At 39.4% G+C, this 27,463-nt stretch overlaps 1 protein-coding gene across 1 annotated transcript in view; it reads left to right on the top strand.

The window, feature by feature from the left end:
* The window catches only part of CHRM2 (cholinergic receptor muscarinic 2), a 144,941-nt gene extending 119,877 nt beyond the window's left edge, over positions 1–25,064 (top strand). The window contains exon 2 of the mRNA XM_055334631.1: positions 19,608–25,064. Coding sequence (XP_055190606.1) covers positions 19,655–21,055 — 1,401 coding nt within the window. The 5' untranslated portion in view covers positions 19,608–19,654 and the 3' untranslated portion in view covers positions 21,056–25,064. The remainder of the gene's footprint in view (positions 1–19,607) is intronic.
* The last annotated feature ends 2,399 nt before the right edge of the window (positions 25,065–27,463 follow it).

The following is a 27,463-nucleotide window of genomic DNA, read 5'->3' as shown; positions in this document are numbered from 1 at the left end:
GATACCATAAAGTTAAATATTAATAGGTACAGCATATGTTCAAAAATTTCCCTGGAAAAGGACAAATAATAAATGCCAGTGGTCAATGAAATGAAAAATATAAAACTTCACAATTCTGAAAATGATAGCTAAAACTTCAAACAGAATATTTTGCTTAACTGATTCACATTTTTAATGACAATTCTCATTTTTGTTAACAGCTATAGGAAAATGGTATAGTGATCCATTCATTGCTGGTGGGATTTTACTGCCAAAAATAGAAGTGTATATAATTTTGGACAATGATCCAACTTTTAGGAAGCTACCTTAAGAAAGCAATTAGAGGGGACACCTGGGTGACTCAGCAGTTGAACGTCTGCCTTCTGCTCAGGATGTGATCCTGGACACCTGGGATCAAGTCTCACATTGGGCTCCCTGCGTGGAGCCTGCGTCTCCCTCTGCCTGTGTCTCTGCCTCTCTCTGTGTCTCTTGTGAAGAAATAAATAAAATATTGTTAAGAAAAGAAAGCAATTAGAGATCTATAAAAGAAAAAAAAAGATGCACAAGGAAGTTTTCTGTACCATTCTATGTGAGAGTGAAAAGTGAAAAATTGGAAATGGCTTCTGTCGCAAATAGAGGATTGCTTAATTAAATTATAGTATGGCTACAGAATTAAACATAATTTACCCATAAAATGATGCATTAGAAGAAGATGTAATGTCCTGGAAAAAATGTCCATGTTTATCTTTATTTGAAAATGTTCTAAGCTGGGGATCCCTGGGTGGCTCAGCAGTTGAGAGTCTGCCTTTGGCTCAGGGCGTGATCCCAGGGTCCCGAGATTGAGTGCCATGTCGGGCTCCCTGCATGGAGCCTGTTTCTCCCTCTGCCTGTGTTTCTGCCTCTCTCTCTCTCTCTCTCTCCCCCTGTGTCTCTCATGAATAAATAAATAAAATCTTTTTAAAAAAATGAAAACGTTCTAAGCCTTTCAAAGCCAGAGGTCAGAAAGGAAGGGCAACAGGCCAAATCTGTTTACACAGATGGATTTTGCTTTCTTGTAAGTATTTTCCAATGTTGGGCCAAGATTTAAAAACTGAAAGAACACACAAAGAAAATCCAGATTTCTGGTGTGTGTTTTCAATTCTGAGTATCTGATGGCCCTGTCAGTAGCTGCCAGCCGCTCCAGCTCCCAGCCTCTCTGAGCCTCCCAGCCACGCACCTTGCACCTGTTCATGGACAAAAGAGCCTGCTTCGCTCTCTGTTTCAGTTCCTTGCCTGGCCCCAGCGAGACACTGGAGTCAAGTAAAACTTTTAACATATGTATGTAGGAAGATAGACAACAAAATTTCAATAGCCTTAAAAGCCACGTTTTTCTCCAGGCATCCTCTAAAGTGTCTGACCAGGGGAAACAAGTGAACAGGGTTCCCCTTTGCATCCCCTGAAGTTAGCCAGAAGAAAAATAGCTGTTGAATGGTCAAGTAAATAGCTCCTTGGGGTCACATATGAATGACTGAAAATTCGTTTTCTCTTGGCTTTCTTTTCTCCTGTTCCGACCATGAAAATCAGAAGGACAATTCACAACAAATTTTATCTTTAACATCCAAGGGCGGAGGGAACTGTGTAAGCAGGGTGAAAATATATTGTAAATAAATCTCCTGTATTTTTGAAATGAAAAAGAGAAACACACCATCCTTAGTCGAGACTTTACACAGAAATCTCTGGCACTGAATTCTGCTCTGTAACACAGAACATAATACAAGAGGCAACTTATTCTTGTTTGATTTAGCAATTTTGTTTAGACTTCAGGCTTCCAATGAAAATCGTCAAAATACCCTTCCTTACCCTTTGCAAATTGTTGCGTGTCTCCAACCCACCCGCACCAGGAGCCTCATTTCACTTCCCTGCCTCCTTGCAGGGATACTTAGGCAGCGATTATAGCGATGCTATAAAACCAGCATGCAAGTCACCGGACGACTATTTCTAGCCCGTCCACTAAGTAAGTCCAGAATAAAATCACTGGCACAGAGGTGTCAGCTAATTGAGGAATCAGACAGCCGGAGAGACCAGACTGGGCAAGAAAACACCCTTATCCCAAGGACAAACCTTTGCTCTGACATTGGAGAGAACACACAAATGAACTTGCCAAGTAAATTGCTTTCCTGCTCTAATATATGATCTCTTGCTCCAGTGCTAAAGCCACTTTTTAATGAGTTGGTAGGTAAATACGGAGCTAGATTGAGAGAATTAGTTCATGCTTGTACGTTTTCAATATTGAGAGTGAAATGAAAATACAGATAGCAATTTGAATCTAATTTTCAAGCTTGCATGGATGAAGGGTCACAGAGGGAAGCTGAAACGTACCAGGATATAGGGGGTGGGGGACATGAGGATGGTAACAAAGAAAACTAGCTGACACAAAGCACAAGCCTCTTCAGTTAGTTCAGCAGAGCCCCAATAGTATAAATTCAAGAGAGAGAAAGAGAGCGAGCGAGCGAGCGAGCACTTTTCTCTGTAGGCATAGGCAGTTCAGTAGTTAGGAAAATATAGATCTAAGGCAGAAGTCGGTGACGATCATCTCTGACCTCTCAGTCGGCATCATATGGATCCTAAGAGAATTAAAGTAAAATTAGAATTCTAGAATGCTTTTAGAGCTGAGAGAGACGTTGGGGTTGAATGTCCTCCCTGCCACAGAGGACGAAAATCAAACCTGGGGACTCGGGGAGGTTAAATACCAAGTCCAGGATGAGAATTCAGATATTTTAACATCCCAGACCCATGCTCTTTGCGTGTGTGTAGACCAACACTGCTCTCTTAAACAGATCCCTGTGAGAAATGGGTGTGGGTGGAGGGAGTGGTTGTTTGAGGTCCTGAGGCAGACACCATCTTGCATAATTAAACATTTTGTTGTGGGGATGAAGCAAATTCAAATAAAAGCCCCTCCCAGATGGCACCCCCAAAGTCCTAAATTGAAAAAAATCGGACCAGCTACGAGCGAGTTGGAAGAGAGCAAAAGTGGGTGGTTTGCAGGAAGGTAAGGGGAGCACGGGAGTCTCAGATTCATTCCACTGGTGATATCAGATGGCATCAAATCCCAAAATTAGAGGACAACACTCACTTACATAAACTGATGATTTGGGGCTGAGGCTTGTTTCATGTGATAGGGGTGGTCATGAAATTGTCCCGTGAATATTCTTTTATATTCTTCTCTCTCTTTTCCTATGTGTTTGTTTTCCATCGTATGGCTTAAAAATGTAAAGCATGTAAACCACCATCAATAATGCCCCTTATTGTTTATCATCCTTCAAAAATGTATTCAAAAGTGTATCCATAGTTAAACAAAAGCCATTTGTGACTCCTTTTGGCTCTCGATACTCACCGTGTGATACAACTTGCCCTACGTAACAGGATATATAAGCAGAGCACTGCTGGCCTTCCCAACACCAACACTGCCGCTATTTGCCAACTCAGGGTCGGGTCCTGGTTAATGTCGGTGAACAGGCAACAATTATTAGCAAATTAGCAAATGTATTTATTATAAACTTGTACATAGTTGAGTAACAAATGGTGATTGATTTGAATGTGAGAGGTTGTGACTTCATGAAAGTTGTTACGTGTGGGAGAAATAGAGGAAATCTTCGTAATCCCCGTGAACTTAAGAAATTCAAGAATATATGTTCTAAATAAGAGGAAGTAGTCAAATGGCAGTTCCAACAGACCTGCTGTTCAAGTAACAGCATTACCAACTGTGAAGGTAATTCTCTCTCCACTTCTACTTTGAGCCGACACAGAGCCTTTATTTCAGCCTTTATTGAAGTCTCTGAGTAAAGACTGAGATGCCCAGACCAGGCTTGGTTTAAATCCTTTTGTTAATATTATCTCATTTAATTCTCAAAGTGGATCTACTGAGCAGGTGTTGTCACTACATGAGCAAAAAGAAAAGTTCCTCTTGGAGAATTTAGAAACTTACTAAAACTCTGGAGTGGGCTTCCGTGCCTAGACGGGAATTTGGGGTTGTCAAAAGGAAGGCACTCAACTCAAGGTCAGAAAATCAAGTCAAGCCAGGGCTGAATCCAGAGAAAAACAATGATTCATTGAGGCAATGGGGGTGGTTGATTTGAAATTGAAATCCAGTCAAAGATGCTTGGCAATGAGATGACTCCTGATAGCAGCTTGGCCGATGACATCAGTGTTTGTTAGAGTCTCACTCTAGTGTTCTTCACTGCCATGAAGTTCTGTTTCTGACACTCCTGAAGTCCTCGGCCATACCTGGCTTCCTCAGACTCAGTAGATGGCTTTAAAAAGTTTTCTAAACACCCTGTTTCTTGATACCTCCCAAACTAATCAACCTCCTCTTTGCAGGAGTAACTCTGGGCCATGCTCTCCCTCCCCACATGCTCCACATGCCATTTTTTCAGCTCCAGAAGGCTGTGGTCTCACCAATGACACCTGTTGCTCTTAAATCTTTAGACCCTCACTGGGCAGGGTTTTCTTCTGTTTAGGTTGTCTTCCCTATTTTTTTAAAGCAACTAACCCAAATATCTTCAAAGTCCTCTTCTACATTTTCTTCAAATAACCTCTTTATTTTTTTCACTTTACTTTACCTTTGGGTTACAAAATAGATGCCTCTCTGTCCGCCTTGCTCCCATATCCATCCGAACTCTGAGCAGTCATGAAACTACACTGCATGATTTCTTTCTCTTTTTTAGCCATAGAATTTCTGTTTTATTGAAAATAATTAAGAATTTTCTAACTCATTTAACCTCAGCATTTGAAAATATTGTTTGGGTTCTATAAATGGGAATCTGCAGTTCATAGTAAGAATAGGGGAACTAGCTATATAGATTGGGTGTTTGAAAATTTGGAATTAGGGGCTCCTGGGTGGCTCAGCAGTTCAATGTCTGCCTTTGGCTCAGGACGTGATCCCAGGGTCTTGGAATCGAGTCCCACATCGGGCTCCCTGCAAGAACCCTGCTTCTCCCTCTGCCTGTGTCTTAGCCTCTTTTTCTGTGTCTCTCATGAATTAATAAATAAAATCTTAAAAGAAAAACTTGGAATTATATCTAAACAGAAATTAAACTTTATTCAAACGGCGCCCAGTTGGAAATCTGAGGTTGTCCCAGGCATTGTTTCAAACAGGATGAAAGATCACTCCACCCCACTTCACATCCCTGCCCCCATCGTGCCTCCTGTTTTTGTCATTTCTATGGTCTTTCTCTAGGTCTTTACTCCTGCTACCGGTAGACAAGGCTGCTTCATTGTGACTTTCTGCTTTATGCACAGAGTCATTCTTATTTTAATAACAATAGCAAAAAGAAAAGAAAACTGCAGCAAAGTGGGTCAGGCTGTCACCTTTCAGCTTTACAGTGGGCTTTGAAAGCAACCAAACAAGGGAAGAGCCAGAGGCAGGCCGCTCACAAGTTACATTCCTAAACGCAGACACAGAGCTGAGGATGTTTCAGCATGAAGAACAGAGACTCAGAGGCAGCTTACAAATGAGTCTGTTCTTAGAACACTTCGGCTAAGTGTTCCCATCCCCCTAGCCACACAGGCACCCCAGTGAAGACTGCTGGAAGAGGCAGAGACCTCCTATCCAGGTTTAGGCTGAGAACTACTGCCCCGGGGGCATTCTGGAGAGGGCCTGCCCACTTGGTAGGCTGTCCTGAGCCCTCTGATCCCCAAAAGGCCCGGACCCCCCCCCCCACTCCTGCTCTTACAGGTCACATCTAACCTCTGCATGACCCCTGGATTCTAAGATGATGAGGCCCGGTTCTCTTATCTTCAGAATAATATTTCCAGATGAAGGTTACGTAGTTACTGCATCATAAAGTTGAGTGTCATACTAGTAGCCAGTCGTCAGGGCAGAAGAGGAACGTAACATTAGAGATGGGGACCCCTCGTGGGGTTCCTCGGACAACTTGTGCCATCTCCTCTGTGGCACACCCACTGAAGAAGGATGATGGGGGAGAGATGCACATGTGCAGAAGGTAAGGATCTGCATAAAGAGATTGGAGGAGTCACACACGAGAAAGAAGCACAATAAAGCCAGAAAAGGCCTGAAGACCCTCAAGAAAACTAACCTGTGGCAGACTGAACGCTCTGTTTTGTTCCTGTTCTTACCATTATGTATTTACCTTCAATTCTACCTTCATTTAGCAGAACTGCTAAAATGAAATGTTAAAAATAGGGTCTTCTCAAACAGCACTTCAAGTAATATGGGAAATGTTCAGGCGCAGATTAACTTTACGCACATCCACAGATCACATGACCGTGTTGTTCTAGGTCTTCACAATCTGATGCAGAATTCAATTCTGCTGTTTTTGTATTTATTAACAACAAATCAACCTCATAATTTCACAATTTGTTCTTAGTTTATGTAGGGGCAAATTTTGTTTTTCCTAGTTCCTTGAGAAGATCATATTCGCCAAAATAAACTGATCACTTTCAGCTAAAACAGAAGTATAGAATTGCTAAATAATCTTCGGTGGATCTACAGCAAGAATTTTATTTTATTTCTGAAATTTTTTATTTGAGTATAACTGATGCGCAGTATTACATTAATTTCAGGTATACAACATAGTGATTCACAGGTTCCTACCTTATACTGGGCTCACCCCAAGAACAGCTACGATCCCTCTTTCACCAAATAATACTGTTAAAATATCATTGACTATATTCCTTATGTTTAGCAGGAATTTTAAATGGAGGTTTGTCTTTGACCATGTGACCTTTCAATTAGGAAGAGAATTAGCCACTAACTTTTAGACTAAAGTTCCCTGAAGTTTAGATCAAAGATTCTTACCATCTTGGCATTAAAAATCAGGATACTATAGAATGATCATGGGATTTCCCAAATGCTTAAGATGAATGCAAGCAAATAATAAAAGTGGCATGGAATAGGCTCCTACAAAATTAAAAATTGCTTCAACTTGCTTCCTTATTTTGGGAGAAGAAATACAGAGTACACTCTTTCTTTCTTTCTTTCTTTCTTTCTTTCTTTCGTTCTGGTTCATTCGTTCATTCGTTTTTAGTGCTCTGCTTATCGTTAGAACCATGTTAGAGGCACCTGAGTGGCTCAATCCATTAAACATCTGACTTTTGATTGAGGCTCAGGCCATGATCTTAGGGTTGTGAGATAGAGCCCCACGTCAGGTTCCAGTTAAGCTTGGAGTCTGCTTGAGATTCTTTCCCCCTCTTCCTCCATCCCTCCCCTCTTCACATGTGCACTCTCTCTTTCTCTGTCTCTCTCGCTAAAAAAAAAACCAAAACAAAACAAAACAAAAAAACAAAAAAAAAAACCAAAAAACATGTTAAGTGATAATGAACTTGATAATCGTGATTACTTAAGCATCTGCTAGGAGCCTTGTGTACTATATATATATTTTTTAAAAATCTGAATGAAAAATTTTATTTTCCACCTCTCTTAGATGTGGAAAAGGAGTCAACAAATTTAACTTCACATAACTAGAAAGTAGCAGAGATAGGCTTTGATCTCAGGTGCAACACCAAAGCTTTATGTACTGTATCCACAGACCCTCCCTAGTTATCTGTGAATAACTGATATAGAGAGAAAAGCTAGACCACCCTATGGGGCAGAGAGGCCAGCCATTTGGCTTATGTGTCTCTTAGAAGGATAACCAGGCTGGTGGGCCTTTGCTGCTATCTTCCTCAAGAGGAAGTGACATTTGTGAAAGAATTTCCCTAGATTTAGACCTTCTTAAGAGCAGAGACATTCCTTCTTTTCTTCTTCAATGCGTCATTATTACTTCTTTGTCAGTGGACACCCTTGACACACACTTGCATGCACAGTGGTTAGGTGAGGGAGTCCAGGGAAAATTCTCTCAATTTTCTATTTCCTTTCACTTTGAGTTGTTTAGGAGGATTAATTAACCGCAGAATTCTACTCTAACATGTTCTCTTCAAGGTCCAGCTGTCTAGTCCTGCCTTGAGAGAACATAAACTAAAACTGGTTGGCTGATGGTACAATTGTACTTGGAGGAAAAACATCCCACCCAGCAGATTTGTGCACAAGCCCCCACCCATGCACAGCCTGTCTACCTGACCATCTCCCCTTCTCAGGCATTATTCAGATACGGACATGGTATTCAAATACCTCAATAATGTGCACTGCTTGAAGTTTAGCTACTTTTTTTTTTTTTTTTTTTTTTTTTTTTTTTTTTTTTTTTAGATGACAAGGTGGAGCGTGTAAGCTGTGCTGGGGATATTTACCAGCCAAGATGCAGTAATTCGAAGAGGGAAGTGTCACTGTCAGGGCTCTCACTCTGGACACAGTCAATAGGGAACCCCCCTCCTGGGAAAAGAGAACAGAGCTGGCAAATCCTAGATTAGTCTGAATGAGGGCTCTGATTTTCCAAAGTGTTGAGAGAATCAGAAGAGGTGGGGGAGTTGGGTACTTAAATACTGAAACAGGCTTGAGCTAGTGGAGCCCAGAGAGGGAAGAGGAGGGTGGAGGAAAGGAAGAGAAGGTGAGGCAGTGGTGGTGGTGACGAACACTACAGACATTCAACAGGGGCGCGGTTCCAGTGGTCACCACCAGGAAAGTAGTTTCTTTGCAGGCAGGTGAAAGGATGGACTGTCCTGATTGACCACATAAAACTTGATTCTCTCCGACCAATCTTGCTTGAACTCTAAAGTAGTATTTTAGATACAAAAATCTTTGCTGAGGGACAGCTGGACGGCTCAGCGGTTGGGCGTCGTCCTTTGGCTCAGGTCATGATCCTGGGACGAGACACAGCTCCTGCATGGAGCCTGCTTCTCCCTCTGCCTGGGTCTCTGCCTCTCTCTGTGTGTCTTTCATGAATAAATAAATAACCTAAAAAAAAAAATCTTTACTGAGTTGATGCAGTTTTTTGTGTGTCCCCATCTCATTGCCATTAGATCATTTAGTAAAAACTTGAATCTTCTCTGTGCTCTCATTTCTCACATTTTCATGAGATAACACGATGGTCATTTTGCTCTGTTCTAGAAATAGGCTGCAATCAGACTCTGAGGAAACAATCATTTTGTCTTTCGATTGGGAACAATTAAAACAGTTGCTGTGCATTACTCTCTACACTTCATTACTATCTTATTTTTATAGTGTCACGGAATCTGATGTGAGTCATAGGCATATGAGGCCTATGTCATTTCTGTCATTGAAAAGCTAAAGAACCCAAATTTACCCTTATGGAGGTGAATTCATTCCTTGGGACTCCATACCTACATGCTAGGTATTGCTACCAGAAGAACAACGAAGCTTATACTTATGGGGAGGGTACATTTATTTAAAGAGAAAAATTGTGTCTATAAAACGCAATACACTTTACTTTTCATGTGTGTCTTTTTATGAAAAGAGCAACACATGTATTGATTTTCTTCCCCGTTTTGTCCTCAACCTAGCATTAAGTAGAAACGTGTTAACAATAAATACAGATTCCTAGGTACAACCGAGTGTCCTTTTCTCTACTTACCTGTTATGTGTTATCTAAATTTGCATCTTCTGCGTACACAGAAGAAGGGAAATTCACTTCTGTGTGCACTTCCTAATCTTTTCACAATTTCTGGTCCTATTATCTGAGTCTACTCTTCAGAGGAAAAATAGTAACTTAACAACTCTTTTAGCTTCTCTCTGACCCTAAGCTGATTTTAACTTCTCTTCTCTCTCTCTCTTTTTTTAAGATCTTATTTATTCCTGAGAGACACAGAGAGAGAGGCAGAGACACAGGCAGAGGGAGAAGCAGGCTCCATGCAGGGAGCCTGATGTGGGACTCGATCCCAGGACCCCGGGATCACAACCTGAGCCGAAGACAGGTGCTCAACCACTGAGCCACCCAGGTGGCCTACTTCTCTTTTCAAAACTGTCCTTGACCTACTACCCAAAGTTCCATGTTGCCTTGCGCTCTGTCTCAGCTTCCAGTGGAAGGCATGTGCGCCATTGAAAAAGATCCCTAAAGGGATGCATTGTTTGCAATTGCTCAGCTTCTCTGGAACAACAGCTTTCATTCTAGAATTTTCTGTCAGAGTCATAACAAGCCTCAACTCCTCTGCAAATTTGATTCACATGTTTAATTCAAAGCAATGAATTAACTAATTTAGAGTTATTAAACCAGCAGCCTGCCGACTTTAGGAGAAAAAAAAAACAGGACAAAATTTTTAAAAAGCTGACTATACAAATTTCCAACTTTTCAAGACGATGAGAAAGACACAGACATCGACTCAAATACAGCTGCCTAATCATATACAACTTTCAGTAGCTCTCTGAGGATAGCTTCCATTTTTCCCTTCACTCTCCTTGTCAGGGCATGATAACCTTTAGACAGAGGGCTTTCTCCAGCTTTGTGGCTGTTGGCCCTAGAGCACACTGTGTGGTCAGCACCATTTAGGAGATTATGTTCATCATCAATACTAAGCTCTGCAGATTCTTAGGACAGAGAAGGAAGGGTGCTCCCGTGCTTACTCAGATGGAATTTCATTTTAAAAAGTCCAAAGAATGGTTTATCACATAGTGTGTTTTGTGTATAGTTGTCCAGACCTCTTTTCCTTTTTGGCAGGAGGTACACTGTGTGGTAAAGTGACTAAAATGCGCCGCAGACACAAAGGCAAGGACTAGGGTGCTCGTTAAACCATTTTAAGGTCTCTTTCCCTCTTAGTCATCACATATTTCTAGAGTAAGTGTGGTTTAGGATATGTTTTAAAGAAAGGAAAAGATAGTTTGGCGAATATGGAGTGGAAGTCTGTCCAGCGTCACTAAGAATAGTATGTTTGACAGGCCGCCAAAGCTGCGAACATGTGTACATTGTAATAAAGGCTCGAAGGTTCTTTAAGGTTTCTACATTGGAGAAATTCATGAGTTCTCTTGTGTGTGTGTTATTGTGGGGATCAGATTGCTGTTTCTGCTACTTCCACTGTTTTTCTACCAATTGCTTTTACAGTTTTTCTTTGTTTACGTAAGTGCAACTTGCATAGGGTAACGCGTGCACACCTGAAGGATACAGCTTGATAAATGCAATTCGTTGTAAGTGTGGTTTTCTTTTTTCAGATGTTTTATGTAATGCATTTCCGGTGAAGTCGGCAGTTCTGTGCTGAAGTTTTCTAAATGAGAACGAGTCTACACATTGCTTCTAAAATCCTTTTTGACATATTCTTTGAGATAGAATTAAAAACCCAGCGTAGGTGAGTTCATGGCTGTCTTACTGTGGATTTCAGAACCTATAGCTTGTCAGGCTCAGGGCACTGGAGTGAACAGCACTATGAGTATATTGTACTTTTCTGAGAAATGTAATATAATGCAGAACCTTGAGAACACAGTAATACGTGTACAGATATATACAAATATATATATAAAACATACATATTTACATATTACACAATATATATAAATGTCACACACAAACCTGACCAGCCTTCTTCCATGCATTCTGAGTCTTGACACCTGTCATTGTATTGGCCCAGGGTTGTTTTGGGTAGCTGGAAATCCCATCAGTAATTTGTCTCTCTGAGATTATAAGCTCTTTATGGACAAGAACGTGTTTGATTTTGTTTGATCATTCATTCCTCCTTCACTTCCATCCTCTGAAGCCCTTGAAGGCATAAGAAGATCTGCCCACAAAAGAAATTCAATAAGGAAAAAGAAAGAAAGAAAGAAAGAAAGAAGAAAGAAAGAAAGAAGAAAGAAAGAAAGAAAGAAATTCAATAAGGTGTTTTAGAGTAAATTTGAAAAAAAAAAGCAGAGATAGCCCTGGTTTCCAAAGGGCCCCTGTTGCTCTTGCAGCCCCCACCCCACCACAGCTCCTCCTCATGTAGTAAAATCCAGGAGTTATGAGAAATCTCTCAATATGTATACACACTCATAATGTGTCATTTGGCTAAAGAGAAGTCTGATTAAAATGGGAGGAAAAAGTGGAAATTTACTCCATTTCTGCCTGATGTTGTCAAAGAACCAGAGTGTGGAACGTCAGTATTCAGCTATCAGAGCTGCACTGTCCCCTGAGCCCCAGGCCAGATCGTTCTCAAACTTGTAAGTAAAATTGAAAGACATTCAAGATTTGTAGGGGTCGTCCTAATATAAACAAACTGTGTTATCTACTGCTTTGGTCTCCAAATGGAAACTTTCTTTAAAAGGGGGGACTTTGTTCCTCAGACTTCCTTATAATCTCTCTCTGTTTCTCTTGTTTTTCTTTCTTTTCACCCCACCATCATTCATGGCAGAAGTGACTGATCATTGATGAAGGAACATTCCCAAAGCTTATTTTTTTTATTTTTTATTTTTTATTTATGATAGTCACAGAGAGAGAGAGAGAGGCAGAGACACAGGCAGAGGGAGAAGCAGGCTCCATGCACCGGGAGCCCGATGTGGGATTCGATCCCGGGTCTCCAGGATCGCGCCCTGGGCCAAAGGCAGGCGCCAAACCGCTGTGCCACCCAGGGATCCCCCCCAAAGCTTATTAAATACCTGTACCAATGCTATTTATAATCTAATGGGATTAATTGAATGTTTACAAAATATAGGCTGTATACCCCAATGGTTATTTCTCCAATGTCAGGGAAATTTTACAGTTAGTATCTTACTCAGCAGATTATTATACAATATATTATATTTTTAAAAATATATATAAATTAAACACAGGCTCCACATGTTAAATAACTGGCGATAAAATGTAAAATAAAGTGTATGACCACATCTCATTCTTAAGATGGAGAGGAAATGATGGGAAAGTCTCTGCTAGCTCCTTGGTAGTAGGTACTCTCGCTCCTAACGAAGAGTCCGATGTTTCTCTAAGATACTATATTGTATCATCCTTATTGTTTTCATATTTTCTGTAATAGCAGCATTTTTTACTGAAAACTAGATATCTTGGCACAATATTGTTGAAGTAGACTTTTAATTATCTCAGAATAGACTGCATATTTAGCCCTTCTGTGTATAATTTAAAAAGCTACCCTGGGCCTTATTGCTCTATCAGTTGAAGGACTTCCAGGCAACCCTGGTGAGGCTGATGATTTTATCGCTCATCTTTGCTCAACAGTTAGGCTGTGTCTCAGATCTCAGTGTGAAAGACATGGACAGAGAACACTCAGAACACCCTGCCATTTTTGGTAATGTACTCAAATAGCAGCAGAAATTAGAAATCTATAAAAAGTAATATACACCAAGATTACATTTGAAAAACAAAAGTTAAATAAATATAAACAATTATAAAGTCAACTTCATGTGATTTCCTCTTGATTTCTTGTTCTGAAATTTTGTTGTATAATTACATATCTTCTCTCTGGATTCCGGTTATCATTCATGGACTCTCTCTCTCTCTCTCTTTGTTTTTTCCTTCTGACTTTTTTTATTCTTTTTTTTAAATATTTTATGTATTTATTCATGAGAGACAGAGAGAGAGAGGCAGAGACATAGGCAGAGGGAGAAGCAGGCTCCATGCAGAGAGCCCAATGCGGGACTCGATCCTGGGACTCCGGGATCACACCCTGGGCTGAAGGCAGACGCTCAATCACTGAGCTACCCAGGCATCCTAACTTATTTTTGTAGAAAATTATTATTATTTTTTTATTATTAAATCAAGTTTCTGGGCAGCCCGAGTGGCTTGGTTTAGTGCTGCCTTCAGCCCAGGGCATGATCCTGGAGTCCCAGGATCGAGTCCCACCTCAGGCTCCCTGCATGGAGCCTGCTTCTCCCTCTGCCTGTATCTCTGCCTCTCTCTCTCTGTCTCTCATGAATAAACAAATAAAATCTTTAAATTAATCTATCAGTTAATCAAGTTTCTTGTCATGGGTGGCAGAGTGGGAAAAACTTAGCCCTAGGAGTCAATACTTAAATTTGAACCATAGCCTTAGTACTTGCCAGCTCTCTAATCATTGTCATCTATAAAACTGGAAAAGATGATAATTCTTTCCAGGGTTATTGTGATAATTAAATAACATGCAAAAAATTCTGACACTTAGGTTACCCAGATGTTGATAAATTTATGATTAGCTTATTACACTGTAAAAGCACCTATGAAGAGATCATTATATATCAGGCATGCTGATATATATATATATATATATATATATATATATCATAACATAAGATATAACATATATATAACATATCCCATTTTTACATTTAATTTCCATTGTGTACCTAAATACATATCAGAATTTATTTTTTAAATCATTTTAATTAGCATTCTTTCCATAACTTCATAGAAATGTTATTGAACTTCTGTGTAATTGATATGAATACTTTGGCAAGAGGTTATATGTTAATTCACATGGTGACATAGTTTTCTGATGATTGCTTTTAGGAAAATGTTTTAAATCTTAAATGTCATATATTTACATAATCAGGAACCTTACCTACTCTTCTGTATCTTATTGTGAACCTTTTCTGCCCATAAGGCACAGTTTTAGCCCAGACACGATGATCCTCTGTTGTCTAAACCAAGGACCCAAGTTGAATTTGGGGCAAAAGACTTAGTCATTGTAGGTTAGAGGAATAAATATTTGGGGCACAAATGTGCTGCCAAGTAAGATTGCTCCTCAGACAAATAATAAATATTTGTAGCAGAATCTGGATCAGGCACTTGGGGTTTGAATCTCAAATAACTTAATTCTTTGATCTTTTGTTCAACATGTATAAAAAAGTATATAATAATAACAATCACTTCAGGAGTTGCTGTGACATCATGGGTGATTTAATATTATTGATAACCTGATATCATAGATAATTTAGTATTATCACTTACCACTACACCTCCTCACTCTTAGTCTGTTTCACACCCACACACACACTTTTCTTCTAACTATAGAGAAAAGTGATTAATTTATACCCATTTAACAAATGTAAATACTAATGGCACTTAATGTTAACACTTAAAGATCATGTTTCAGAGACTTTATCTCACTTTGAACTTTCCCACAGCTCCAGAGGAAAAGTAAGGTTATTATTATTCTTGTTTCAGAAAAAAAGAAAATTAAGGTTCACGGTGACATGATCAGACTCTCACGGCTAATAATTAAGAGTAGAGATTAGCACTCACAACTTTGCAAGGATAATATTAAAGCATGATGCATTCCTCACTGCTAGGTAGAGTCAAGTAAGTAGTACAAAACCTAAGGCTGGAAACATTTTTTTTTCTCATAAGTTTCCATAATAGTTTCAAAACTTAGTCCTATGCTAACATTGTAAAATACCAAATGGTTGTTACACACTTGCCATCTTCACATACTGAATCCTGAAGCTCACCTTCATTGTTTAGTTGTGATTATGTTATTTCATCAATGATGTAACAGTTTTTGCTTTATTTTTTTAATTTTTTTTTAATTTTTATTTATTTACGATAGTCACAGAGAGAGAGAGAGAGAGAGGGGGGGGCAGAGACACAGGCAGATGGAGAAGCAGGCTCCATGCACCGGGAGCCCGACGTGGGATTCGATCCCGGGTCTCCAGGATCACGCCCTGGGCCAAAGGCAGGCGCTAAACCGCTGCACCACCCAGGGATCCCCAGTTTTTGCTTTAATAAAACCCTAGGATGCCACACCAGAAGTAAAAACTTTTACAGAAATGTAAACAGCAGAAGTGGGAAGAGGGTGACAATAAGAAGCTGTTTTCTTTCACAGAAGAGCGGCAGGCCTTCCATACCTGGTGCGTCACAGGGAATCAGAGGAGTGCCATCCCTCAGACATTTGTGCTTGCTTCTAAGTGAATTGTTTTCCAGTTTTACATATGGCTTTGGTATGAAAGAGCAAATATTAGAACTCTAAGAATTTAGAGGATATTGATAGCAAGAAAAGTAGGTTATTATGTAAATTGGTTATGTTTTCCCTGGGTAAGAGTTCCAGGTCCCCCAGACAGAGTGTGGCTTAGCCAGCAACCTTTGGGTAAAGTTCCGCATTATACAGATGCCTGACAATTTCACATGTTATGGATAAAGTATAATTCTCAAGTGGAGAAGGGAAACAGAACGAACATCTAGCTCAAAGGTGAGGATGTGAGTTTTAATTGCAGACTCACTCAGTAGTGTTGAAACTGAGCTTCTGTCTTCAGATCAAGGGGGTCATAAGACGTGTTTATATATTTTAGAGTTGTCAATATATGGTGAAGTAACATGTGTTTGAAAGTCCCAAGACTGTTTTCTTTTAGCTTTCTGGATTCTTTGTTCTTTGGGGGCTTTTGTTGTTGTTGTTTTTTTAGCCGAAATGTAATGTATGTTCATTCTAAACAAGAGAGGCAGAGGAGGGAGGGAGGCAATAAAACTAGCAAATAAATAGAATCATACATCTCTATACTATTCTGATGTTTTAGACTAATCACAGATATTATTCTTAGCACAAGCAATGGCAAAAGCCAGATGACTGTGGACAAATCACTTACTCTTACTATTTCTTAATCCACAAAATAAGAGACCTAACTATTTTTGACAAAATGTCATATTTATACATTATTCTCCAGAGGAAGTCACCAAAAGTCTTTTTAAAGTGAAAATAAAGGGGATCCCTGGGTGGCGCAGCGGTTTGGCGCCTGCCTTTGGCTCGGGGCGCGATCCTGGAGACCCGGGATCGAATCCCATATCGGGCTCCCGGTGCATGGAGCCTGCTTCTCCCTCTGCCTGTGTCTCTGCCTCTCTCTCTCTCTCTCTCTCTGTGACTATAATAAATAAATAAATTTAAAAAAAAAAAAAATAAAGTGAAAATAAATATAGTCCTACATTTTATTAAAATGAATGTGAAGAATAAAGTGTCAAACAGAACATTCAGAAAGTAAATGTTTGGTGTTTTTCAATCAAAATGTATTAAAATGAACAATTTGTGAAATGTAAATACAACTCAATTCAAAAAATGCCAATGAATTTATGAGTAGACAAAAGCAAGCTTATAAGCAAGTCGGGATCCTGTCTTCCAGTTACCTTAGCTAATAAGGAATCACTGGAATAATGATTGGATTAGTGAAATCACTTTGTTCAAATAAGTTTCGTGAATAAACAGTTGTATGAATCATGACCAAAAAAAATTAAAAAGTGCTGTTAAAGAGAAATGTTGGGCAGCCCGGGTGGCTCAGCGGTTTAGCACCGCCTTCAGCCCAGGGCATGATCCTGGAGATCCGGGATCGAGACCCACATCAAACTCCCTGCATGGAGCCTGCTTCTCCCTCTGCCTGTGTCTCTGCCTCTCTCTCTCTTTCTCTCTCTCTCTGTCTCTCATGAATAAATAAAATCTTTATTAAAAAAAAGAGAAATGTTAATGAAACAATTCCACTGGGTAAGCAGAGATTGAATTAATAATACTAATTGTTAATCCTGTTTTGATTCAATAAACGTTTTTGAGCACCAATTGCATTTGAGGCAGTGAGCTGCATGGTAGAACTAGGAAGACTCAGAAGCCAAAATTCACTGCTTTTCCAGTGAAGAAGAGAAATCCTAGTTAGGTATATCAATCACTGTTCCACAGGTCAAGGAACGAGCAGGGGAATCTATAAAAGTGGAAACCTAAAGGCTCTGCCTGGGGTAGTCCTCCCGTATCTGCTGGGGGATACGTTTCAAGATCTCCAGTGGATGCCTATTGTGTTATGCTTTAGCAAAAGCAAACTCTTCATAAACCCCAGTGAGGAATGGACTATGGAAGAAAGTGTTTACTCCTAAATATAATACACATGAGACACTGGGAATGTTGATGTGATGGATGAGGACCAAGCCCAGAGAGATAGGTGGTGGTATTCAAGGGTGGGATGATACATACGGGACCAACAGGAGAGGCTTTGAAAGTGTTTCCTAACATGGCTTACAGCTCTGAATCAGGAGTTCTGGAGTGAGCCTGGAGATCTGCATTTGGGTTAATTATGAGGGGATATATTCATAATGGAAGCATCGGGCAGTATTCTGAACCATCTGATGCCAAAAGCAAATGACACTTTGTTAAGTCCCTTTTTCTCGGTACAATATCTGACACCTCATGTATAATTTTGGAAGGCAAAATGGTAAGTCACACTTTATTAACATCATTAAATGATGTTAACATCATTAACAACATTTTCTAAGTAAAGTCTTCAGTGTTTCCTCAAGATCTACAGATTCATATCAGAGACGTAATCACCTTTCTGCTTAAATAGAACTCTATTCTATAATGTTCTGAGTCTTGCTTTGATCATCCCATCTTCTAACTCTAACTTTGCCCACCAATGCCAGGACACATGTATCCGCCACTTTGTTCTAATGGCTGCATACTGTTCCATTATCAGAGTATTTCATAAGTTATTTAACCATCCCTGAGGAGACCTCTGTGCACATTGGCATAACTAGAACTTCCTAGATGTAGTCTGTCACCGGACTTTGGTGATATTGCTGAAAAAATGATAATTATGTGTTTATTGAAACACAACAGCAGCAAGGACACTCAGGTTTAATAATTGCTACTTTAGTGACCCATGGCTGCCACTAGAGCACGCGCCTCTCCCCGATGGGAACCTTGTCTTAATCATCACTGAATACCAGCCTATAGCAAATGCCTAATACAGAGAAGTTGCCCAGTAGGTATGTGAGGATAAAGTGAATGAGTAAATTCTCGAACAAACCGAGGTTTGTTCATAGTCTTATCTCTGTGATTGACTCGATATGTGTCCTTACATAAAACTACTGACTCTTTCTGGGCTTCAGTTCCCTCTTCTGACAAACAAATATAAATCCTAGCCTGACTGTACCAAAGATTTGGCAGGAAGAACAGTAGAATAATAAATTTGGTAGTGACTTGAAGAATAAAACATTCAAAAAATTCACATAATCATTGTCAATAAGCATTGAATAAATAACTTCCTCTGCAGGGCATCGAGTTTTGGAAATGTTAGGTATGTGATACTAATTATAAGTGTAAAACAATGATTAGAGAAAAATAATAGTCACTGGGGGAAGGATACTGGCTAATGAATTATTGCTGTCTTATCCTTGTTATCCCTGATATCCATATCAGTATCATTACGAAAAAGGCTTAAACTACCAGGTGGAAAGGTACTATTGACTATAAAAGTCACATACTCACTATTATAAGATTTTTTTTACTTTCTTCCTCCCATCGGCTTATTAATTTTTATGTACATACCAGAAGCCTCTTGATGCTTTGTCTTACATGTAACTTTAGTTCATTCAGTTTAATTCGCCAATAGTGTAGTCAGGGGTGCCTGCGTGACTCAGTCAGTTAAGCACTCGATTCTTGATTAGGCTCAGGTCATGATCTCAGGGTCATCAGATCGAGCCCCACGTCAGGCTCCACACTCAGCAAAGTCTGCCTGAGATTCTCTCTCTCCTCTTCCTCTGCCCTTCCCCCTCCATGCTCTCTAAATAAATAAATAAATGAAATCTTAAAAAAAATTTTAGATAGTATACTCAGTTAAATTGATTGATAGATAGATACTCGTATCTAGATACGGACACATTCAAAATGTTATCAGACTTCAAGTACATTGCCAGCCCGCAAAGATCATTTGAATCTTCCGGTTAATATCTTTGCCTTTTATATGGGAAATTGGGGCAGAGAGACACAATAAACATAGGAGGGAAGGAATGAAGATTTGGGAGAAAAAATTGTGGTTCAGAAGCAAGAAATCTGATATATCTTAATGCACTGTTTATATTTGTTAATTTTATTCTATTTCCCTGCAGGTTTAAATGTGTATTTGGCTACTTGGCTACTGATTAGAGAACACAAAATGAATAACTCAACAAACTCCTCTAGCAATGGCCTGGCCCTGACCAGTCCTTATAAGACATTTGAAGTGGTGTTTATTGTCCTCGTGGCTGGATCCCTCAGTTTGGTGACCATTATCGGGAACATTCTGGTCATGGTCTCCATTAAAGTCAACCGTCACCTCCAGACCGTCAACAATTACTTTTTGTTCAGCTTGGCCTGTGCTGACCTCATCATTGGTGTTTTCTCCATGAACTTGTACACCCTCTACACTGTGATTGGCTATTGGCCTTTGGGACCTGTGGTATGTGACCTTTGGCTAGCCCTGGACTATGTGGTCAGCAATGCTTCAGTGATGAATCTGCTCATTATCAGCTTTGACAGGTACTTCTGTGTCACAAAACCGCTCACCTACCCAGTCAAGCGGACCACGAAAATGGCAGGTATGATGATTGCAGCTGCCTGGGTCCTCTCCTTTATCCTCTGGGCCCCAGCCATTCTTTTCTGGCAGTTCATTGTAGGGGTGAGGACTGTGGAGGATGGGGAATGCTATATTCAGTTTTTCTCCAATGCTGCTGTCACCTTTGGTACTGCCATCGCAGCCTTCTATTTGCCTGTGATCATCATGACTGTGTTATACTGGCACATATCTCGAGCCAGCAAGAGCAGGATAAAGAAGGAAAAGAAGGAGCCTGTGGCTAACCAAGACCCAGTTTCTCCAAGTCTGGTACAAGGGAGGATAGTGAAGCCAAACAACAACAACATGCCTGGCAGTGATGATGGCCTGGAGCACAACAAAATCCAGAATGGCAAAGCCCCCAGAGATGCTGTGACCGAAAACTGTGTCCAGGGAGAGGAGAAAGAGAGCTCCAACGACTCCACCTCAGTCAGTGCCGTAGCCTCTAATATGAGAGATGATGAAGTAACCCAGGATGAGAACACCGTCTCCACTTCCCTGGGCCATTCCAAAGATGAGAACTCTAAGCAAACATGCATCAAAATTGTCACCAAGACCCAAAAAGGTGACTCGTGTACCCCAACCAATACCACCGTGGAACTAGTTGGTTCTGCAGGTCAGAACGGAGATGAAAAACAGAACATTGTAGCTCGCAAGATTGTGAAGATGACTAAGCAGCCCGCCAAAAAGAAGCCTCCTCCATCGCGGGAAAAGAAAGTGACCAGGACAATCTTGGCTATTCTGTTGGCTTTCATCATCACTTGGGCCCCATACAATGTCATGGTGCTCATTAACACCTTCTGCGCACCCTGCATCCCCAACACAGTGTGGACAATTGGTTATTGGCTTTGTTACATCAACAGCACCATCAATCCCGCCTGCTATGCACTTTGTAACGCCACCTTCAAGAAGACCTTTAAACATCTTCTCATGTGTCATTATAAGAACATAGGCGCTACAAGGTAAAACATCTTTGTAGAGAAGGAAGGTGGTCAGGGGAGCTTGGGGGAAAAAAAGGGATAAAAGAGCTCCCAGTTTTAAAAATCTCTGCCATTGCACTTTATAGTCTTATTATGGAATGTGCAATTAAGGAGCCTAACAGTGACACTTTTATCGTGCCTATGCTCCAGTTTGAGAAACCCGCACCTTATAAACCCTGTCAGTTTCGGAGCAATGAGACCATGAAAGAGACATGCTTGGAGTAGTAGATTTAAGGGACAATCTACGCTTTCCCGTACTCTCTTGAAGAAGGGCTTCTGAATCTACAATTTTATCCTGCACAAGAAGAATAACCTCACTCCTTTTTTTTTCCCACCTCTTTTTTGTTCCTGCGTGTCCATACGAGGATGAAATGCCACAGTGACAAGCTAACATGGAGACTTAAACCTAAGGAAATAGGCATCACACAATGGAGAAGTGAAGAAAGAGGATCAAAACAGGATGTAGAAATGGTCTCCAGAGTGTTAAGCACATATTATTCTTTTGTTACAGTTTTATTTGGAGAATTGCGACATAATAAATGCTCTTTTCCCCTTACCTTTTCCTTTTCCCACAATCAAAAGAAAGCAAACAAGTAAAAACCATAACTAGATCACATCATTATTTTTCTCATTATGGCATTGGTTTTTATATTTCCCTGTTCTACGTTGGGTAAGGGCAAAATCTGCAGGACTTTCACTAAATACAACCAGACACGGCCATGAAAATGGGCTTTCACCCCTGCCCACTGTGCCCTTCGCATTCTTTGGGAATATAAAAGCCTATAAACATTTAATTTGCTTATGAACCTTTAAGTGAAATTGTTTTCACCAATCTGGCTTTCTCTTAAACGAGCTTCTTATGCTAATCGGATAGCCTACCAATACATACACATGCTTGAGAAACCAAAGTCATTTTTTAAATTGAGGTTTTGTCAAATTAAATAGTCATTTGGAGTCAGAGAAAGTTTACTGAGGCCAGATGAATTTTGCAAAAGGAAGAGAGAAGGCTGAGAGGGCATTCTGTTTCAACCTGAATTTGCCTGACCCATGTATGAAAGGCTAACTTGTAAAACATGAACTTCTGGCCTTTGTCAGCAGGATGAAGCTGCTTTAATCCTAAATAGGATTAACATACTCTCATGGCACCAATGACTTCTGGGTCTGTCCCAAGAGAATAAGGCCTTCTCTTTAATACCTGCTAATGAGTGATATTCAGTGTATAGTCCAGTGAGGTTGTTTATAGCCATCCTCTGTCCCACGGAGGAGGAAAAAGTCTTTAAAAACATTTCCTGAAACCACATATTCCATCTTCCTCAAATTGTTAATTCTTCCTAAAACTTTTTATCTTCAAAATTCTGTCCATAGAAGTATAGTAATCTTTGTGGCAGAAATGTAGGGGATAACTAACAGAGGCCAAGTAAGATCATCAAAATCTGAAGAAGAATGCAGGTAGCTGTGCCTATGTCACTTCTCATTATTTTCTTTAATTCTAGACCATAAAAAGTCAGATCAGGAACTATTACCCAAATGGCGGCTTTATATAGAATCTTGTCCATGTAGAGACTTCTTATTTGGTACCCCTAAGAAATATATGATTGTAATGATTCACGTCTAGCTATTTCTATCCCTCAACTTTTTTTCTTACTGTATGTGCTATAGTTTTAAAATCAGATTTTCTAACAATGGCCCAACCAATAGAAATCAAGTTTATAAAACCCACTTCAAATATCCTATTTTGCATTTTAGATTTATGGGCCTTATGATATCTTGACCAGTAATACCAATGTGAGTAGCATGATTAATTTTTCAGTATTAAACCTTAGCACTTTAGAGTTGTTTTGTGTGACTTGCCTCATTGATGGCACCTCAACAATTTTGAGAGTCAAAAAAAAAAAAAAAAGCACAAGGCAAACAACAAAAAAGAATAGTTAGTAAGAAGCGAATTGTGAACAATAGTTATATGTAACTTACCCTTTATAAAAATAACTTCCTGTTTGAATAACTTCGGTCAGGTCATCCCCCCCTACAAATCTCCTATATATAAATACACAGTATCAGTTCATTGAGATTCCTTTACTCTATAGTTACTTCAATGTAAATGTTTACAAATTTAAATCCGTATTTGCTTTTATTTTTTCAAATCAGTGAATCAGTGGAATGGAAGGGACATCAAGCCAATGAGCTGTTTGGTTTGCTGTAAATGAAACAAGTGACTGGATGAATATTTCACTTAGTAACTTGTTGTGCTATTATGATGTAGATTCAGCTCTAGTTGGGATGAACTCTTTGGATTCAAGGATTCAGGATTCTCGATTCGGGTCTTTTCTGGTCCACTCTAACGATTCAGCTCACCGTGAATCAAACTGCCTCTTGCTCTTCATTGCCATTACATCCTCCCTTCCGTCCTTCTGTTCTTGATCTTCGCCACAGCTACCACAACCTTGCTGGAAGAGAAACCATCACGCATTACAGCAAGGAAGTGAATATAGACTGACACATCATGGAAGCCTTGTCAACTGGAATCAGAGAAATGGGAAGAATACTGAACATGGTAGATGATTAGGAAGACGCAGAGATTGTATTCAAAGGCTTGCACTAACTATTGCTGGATTTGTCTATTCCCGTGGCTGTCATACAGGAACAGTTTTGTTCCCCGGGGGACATTGAACAATGTGTAGACGCTTTTGATGGTCACAACTTGGGGGAGAGCTACTGGCAGCTGATAGATAGAACCCGGGGAGGTTGCTGAACAGCTTACAGTGTACAGGATATCCACCCCCTCACACACACACAGCTAAGCATTATTTGGCTCAAAGTGTCAAAGTGCCAAAGTCAAGAAACCCTGGTCTACTAAAGTAGGAACTCTAGAGCTTGCTTTGTATAAATGGGAAAATAATCCTGTATCACTATTAGAATATCAATGTAAATTGCTCACCTATTTGAAAAAGGTAGTGCTCACCAGTTGTGTATCAGACACACTGTCATCCATGAGTCTGGTGTATTTGTAATTCACAGATTGGGAACACAAGAGACATCGAGATATCCAGAATCACCAGATCATGCACACAGCACATTGTTTCCAACGTCATCATGTCCCATTATGATTGTCACATAGTCCAGTCAATTGAGGTTGCTGGTAATTGGCCATGAAAATGATTGCAGTTGATGTGGTCAGTTTCTATTGGAGCTGCCATTTTTCCTTTCAAAAACATTAAGAGCCTCTTTTCAGAAACTATATGATTCATCTCCTTTATTTTCACTGGAAAGGTGAATATTTGTCAAGAATTTCTTCTCTCCTCATAGCAATAATGTAAATATTCCAGAGTGGTCTTATAAGAAGAGGAGATTAAGAATGTCAAAAAGCCAATTCATTTCTTTAAAGAAATGATTTCCCTTTACCAGTTTGCATTAATTTAATACCAACTCCCAAGTGTTAGGACCAAGTTGCCAATATAATAAGTCACATGGGATAAGCTTTCCCATCTGAATGTGGAAGCTGGGGGTCCCAAACACTTCTGTTCTTTGTCCATTCACTGCTTTTTTGATCCTGGAGATCTTACATTGGGGAAGACGTGAATTCAAAATGATGGCAACACATACTTAGAAATGCAATCTACTTTTATTTTCTCCTACTTAGTTCACTGGTAGTTGCCTTTCCCCAGTTTGATGATATCCCTTTCAACAACCACAGCACTGGTGTTGCCAGTAGATTAGGGAAGCACCCAAAGCTGGATGAATTGTGCAAAGTGTATTTTCAGCATGTATATATAATACCATGCCTCTTAAATATGCTTCTTTTAAAAGGGTGCACGCTGCAGCATGAACTGTGTGCATATTTAATGTATCTTTCTGGAATATGCTGTATGCTTAATATACATATTCTATAAATAAAGTAATGAAATGTATAATAGAAATACATATTTCTGTATGCAAATAAATATATTATACACAAAATCTTAATATGCAATATAGTATATGTTCCTTCACAGAATAACAAAACTAGATTTTTATATGCCCAGTTTTTTAAAGTAGTATTTGCTTATGAAGGAAGAGGTTTAAGAACAGCCAAAACCCTACCCATGTTACTATTAAGCTGTTTTATAAGCTTTGAAAGCATGGCACTGATTTTAAATATCTTTTGGAGGAATATATTAATAAATCTTTGCTGGTGTCACCGCATGTGACAAGAATCTCTTTGCTCCTGTGCTCCCGACTGGCCTGTGACTAGAATCTTCCTGGCTGTTACTGTTCCAACAGCTGTGTTGATCTCACGTCTGATTGCCTGATGAGCTTGCAACCAATTCATTGACATACAGCTTCGCTCTCCTCCAAATTAACTGATTTTTGTCAAATAAAAAATAATCTTACAAGGAGGAAAAGATGACCTTCAGAATGGTTTTCATTCCAAGAAGCAAGGTAAAAAAATGGAACAAGCACTGCATTTTATAAACCGTTCTTTGCAGATTGAGCCCAATACAGCATCCCATACATTAAATGCCAGAAATTCCTAGTGTAGTATGATATTGCAGGGTTCTCCAAGAAATGATGAAATAGGTGATTTGTTTCTCAATGCCCTACATTTTCTCCCTAGCACTTCTCTTCCTATCGTAGCCCACTCAAGTACTCACATTCCCCAGAACATTTTCTTTGGCTCATTAGCATGAGTTCCTAGTTAACAAATACTGTTACAATTTTAGTTGATACCGGCATGCCATCCCAAGAGACACTTGCATTTTAATAAAAAAAAAAGCAGAAACACTGAACATCTCTAAGATCTCTATTGGTGTTTAGTTACCAAGGTATGCAATGGGAGAGATGATTTTCAGTGAATTCCAGTTTTCTTTGCAAATTTTATAACATGCTTCACTGTCTACCCACTTCATAAATTTTACTTTTATCACAATCCACCCTTGTGCATTGTGGTCTCTTATAAACCAAAATCATTTCCAGAAAAACAAATGAAAGAAAACAATGGAGTTTTCTATCAATTCTCATTGGTTTCTTACTGTTCCGATGAAATGTTCTCGTTTCATTTTTTAGAATTTGACTGAATACTCTATTGGTGAATTGTCAAATGTTATTCCTGACCAGGTGGTTGCAAATACTGAGAGAGGAAAAATACCTTGCCATCATAGAGGAAGAATTTTCCATGTTATAACACATATCAGTCTTTTTCAATCAAAAATTGAAGAAACAAAATGCGGTAAGTTGCGGAATGTAGAGATTTATTAAATAAGGGACATCGTATAAAATCTGTTCTTTCGCTTCCTAAACATGCACACAGTAAGTCATGGGAAATTGCAGAGACCAAAAAGGCATCCATCTTCTGAATTTGTACCATTTACCCAGCAGCTCATCCAAATCCTTAAACTATACCTTTATTAGAAATGTCCATATCTTCGGAGATTTTATTGAAGGATTTTTTTAAAATGAATATTCTTTTTGAGGTCACTATTATAAGATAAGGGATGGATGGTGTTTGTGGTAAATTGTTTGTCTGTGTCCAGGAAGAATTACAATGGAGATCGCAGGGGCGGCCAGTTCAAATCTGGATAATAGTTGCATTAGTTGTACAAAAAGATGAACATTATGATTCACTCTTCTTCAAAGTAATTTTCTTCATATTATAAATCTTACCGTTCTTACTGCCTTTTAATACAGAGCAGGTGCCTACGTTCGTGATGGTGTGAGGATCTTTGCCAGGGCCATGTTGTATTATGTCATGGGTCAGCTGTTCCCAAACTTCAGCCTGATATTGAATCACCTGCTGGGCCCTATCGTAGGTCTGAAGTGGAGTCTGAGAATCTCTACAAGTACCCCAGAGATCCTGATGTGAACTCTGAGAATGACTAACTTTGATAGTATGATGAAAACTTTCACCAAAGTGTTATGATAATTAGTAAGACATCTGTTACAGACTGTGAAAACTTTATATTTAAAACACTATCCACGGGAGAGAATTTTTGTTTCTTAGACATAAAGTTTGTTGCTTACTTACAAATAGGGGCTTCATATTTTCTGTCTCTTGGGAAACTTTTAGTGCCATGATATTAACACCAGAGATTAAAAATAACTACATTGATAAATTTACTTGAAGAACCATTAGCATACCAAAGTTTAAAGTCAAACACAGCAGAAGCTCGAATTCTGTGATATCTCCAATAGAAGATGCTTTAAAAATATATTTTATGTTGTCTCCAACATCATATAGAATATATATGCAAACACATTCTCCTCGTATGAGCATTCAAAATGAATCCTTCCACTATTTTGTTTAGAAGTAATGTTAGGTTAAAAGAAAATATTTGCATTCTAGAAGGAATTCTTCAACCTCTTTTTAACACACACTCATGCACATAAACACATAATGCACACTCACACAAATACACACAAA

Source organism: Nyctereutes procyonoides, unplaced genomic scaffold, assembly GCF_905146905.1.
Source record: "Nyctereutes procyonoides isolate TBG_1078 unplaced genomic scaffold, NYPRO_anot_genome, whole genome shotgun sequence".
In the NCBI taxonomy this organism is placed as follows: Eukaryota; Metazoa; Chordata; class Mammalia; order Carnivora; family Canidae; genus Nyctereutes; species Nyctereutes procyonoides.
Note: the sequence above shows the minus strand (reverse complement) of the source record. Positions and strands in the feature narration are given on the sequence as shown.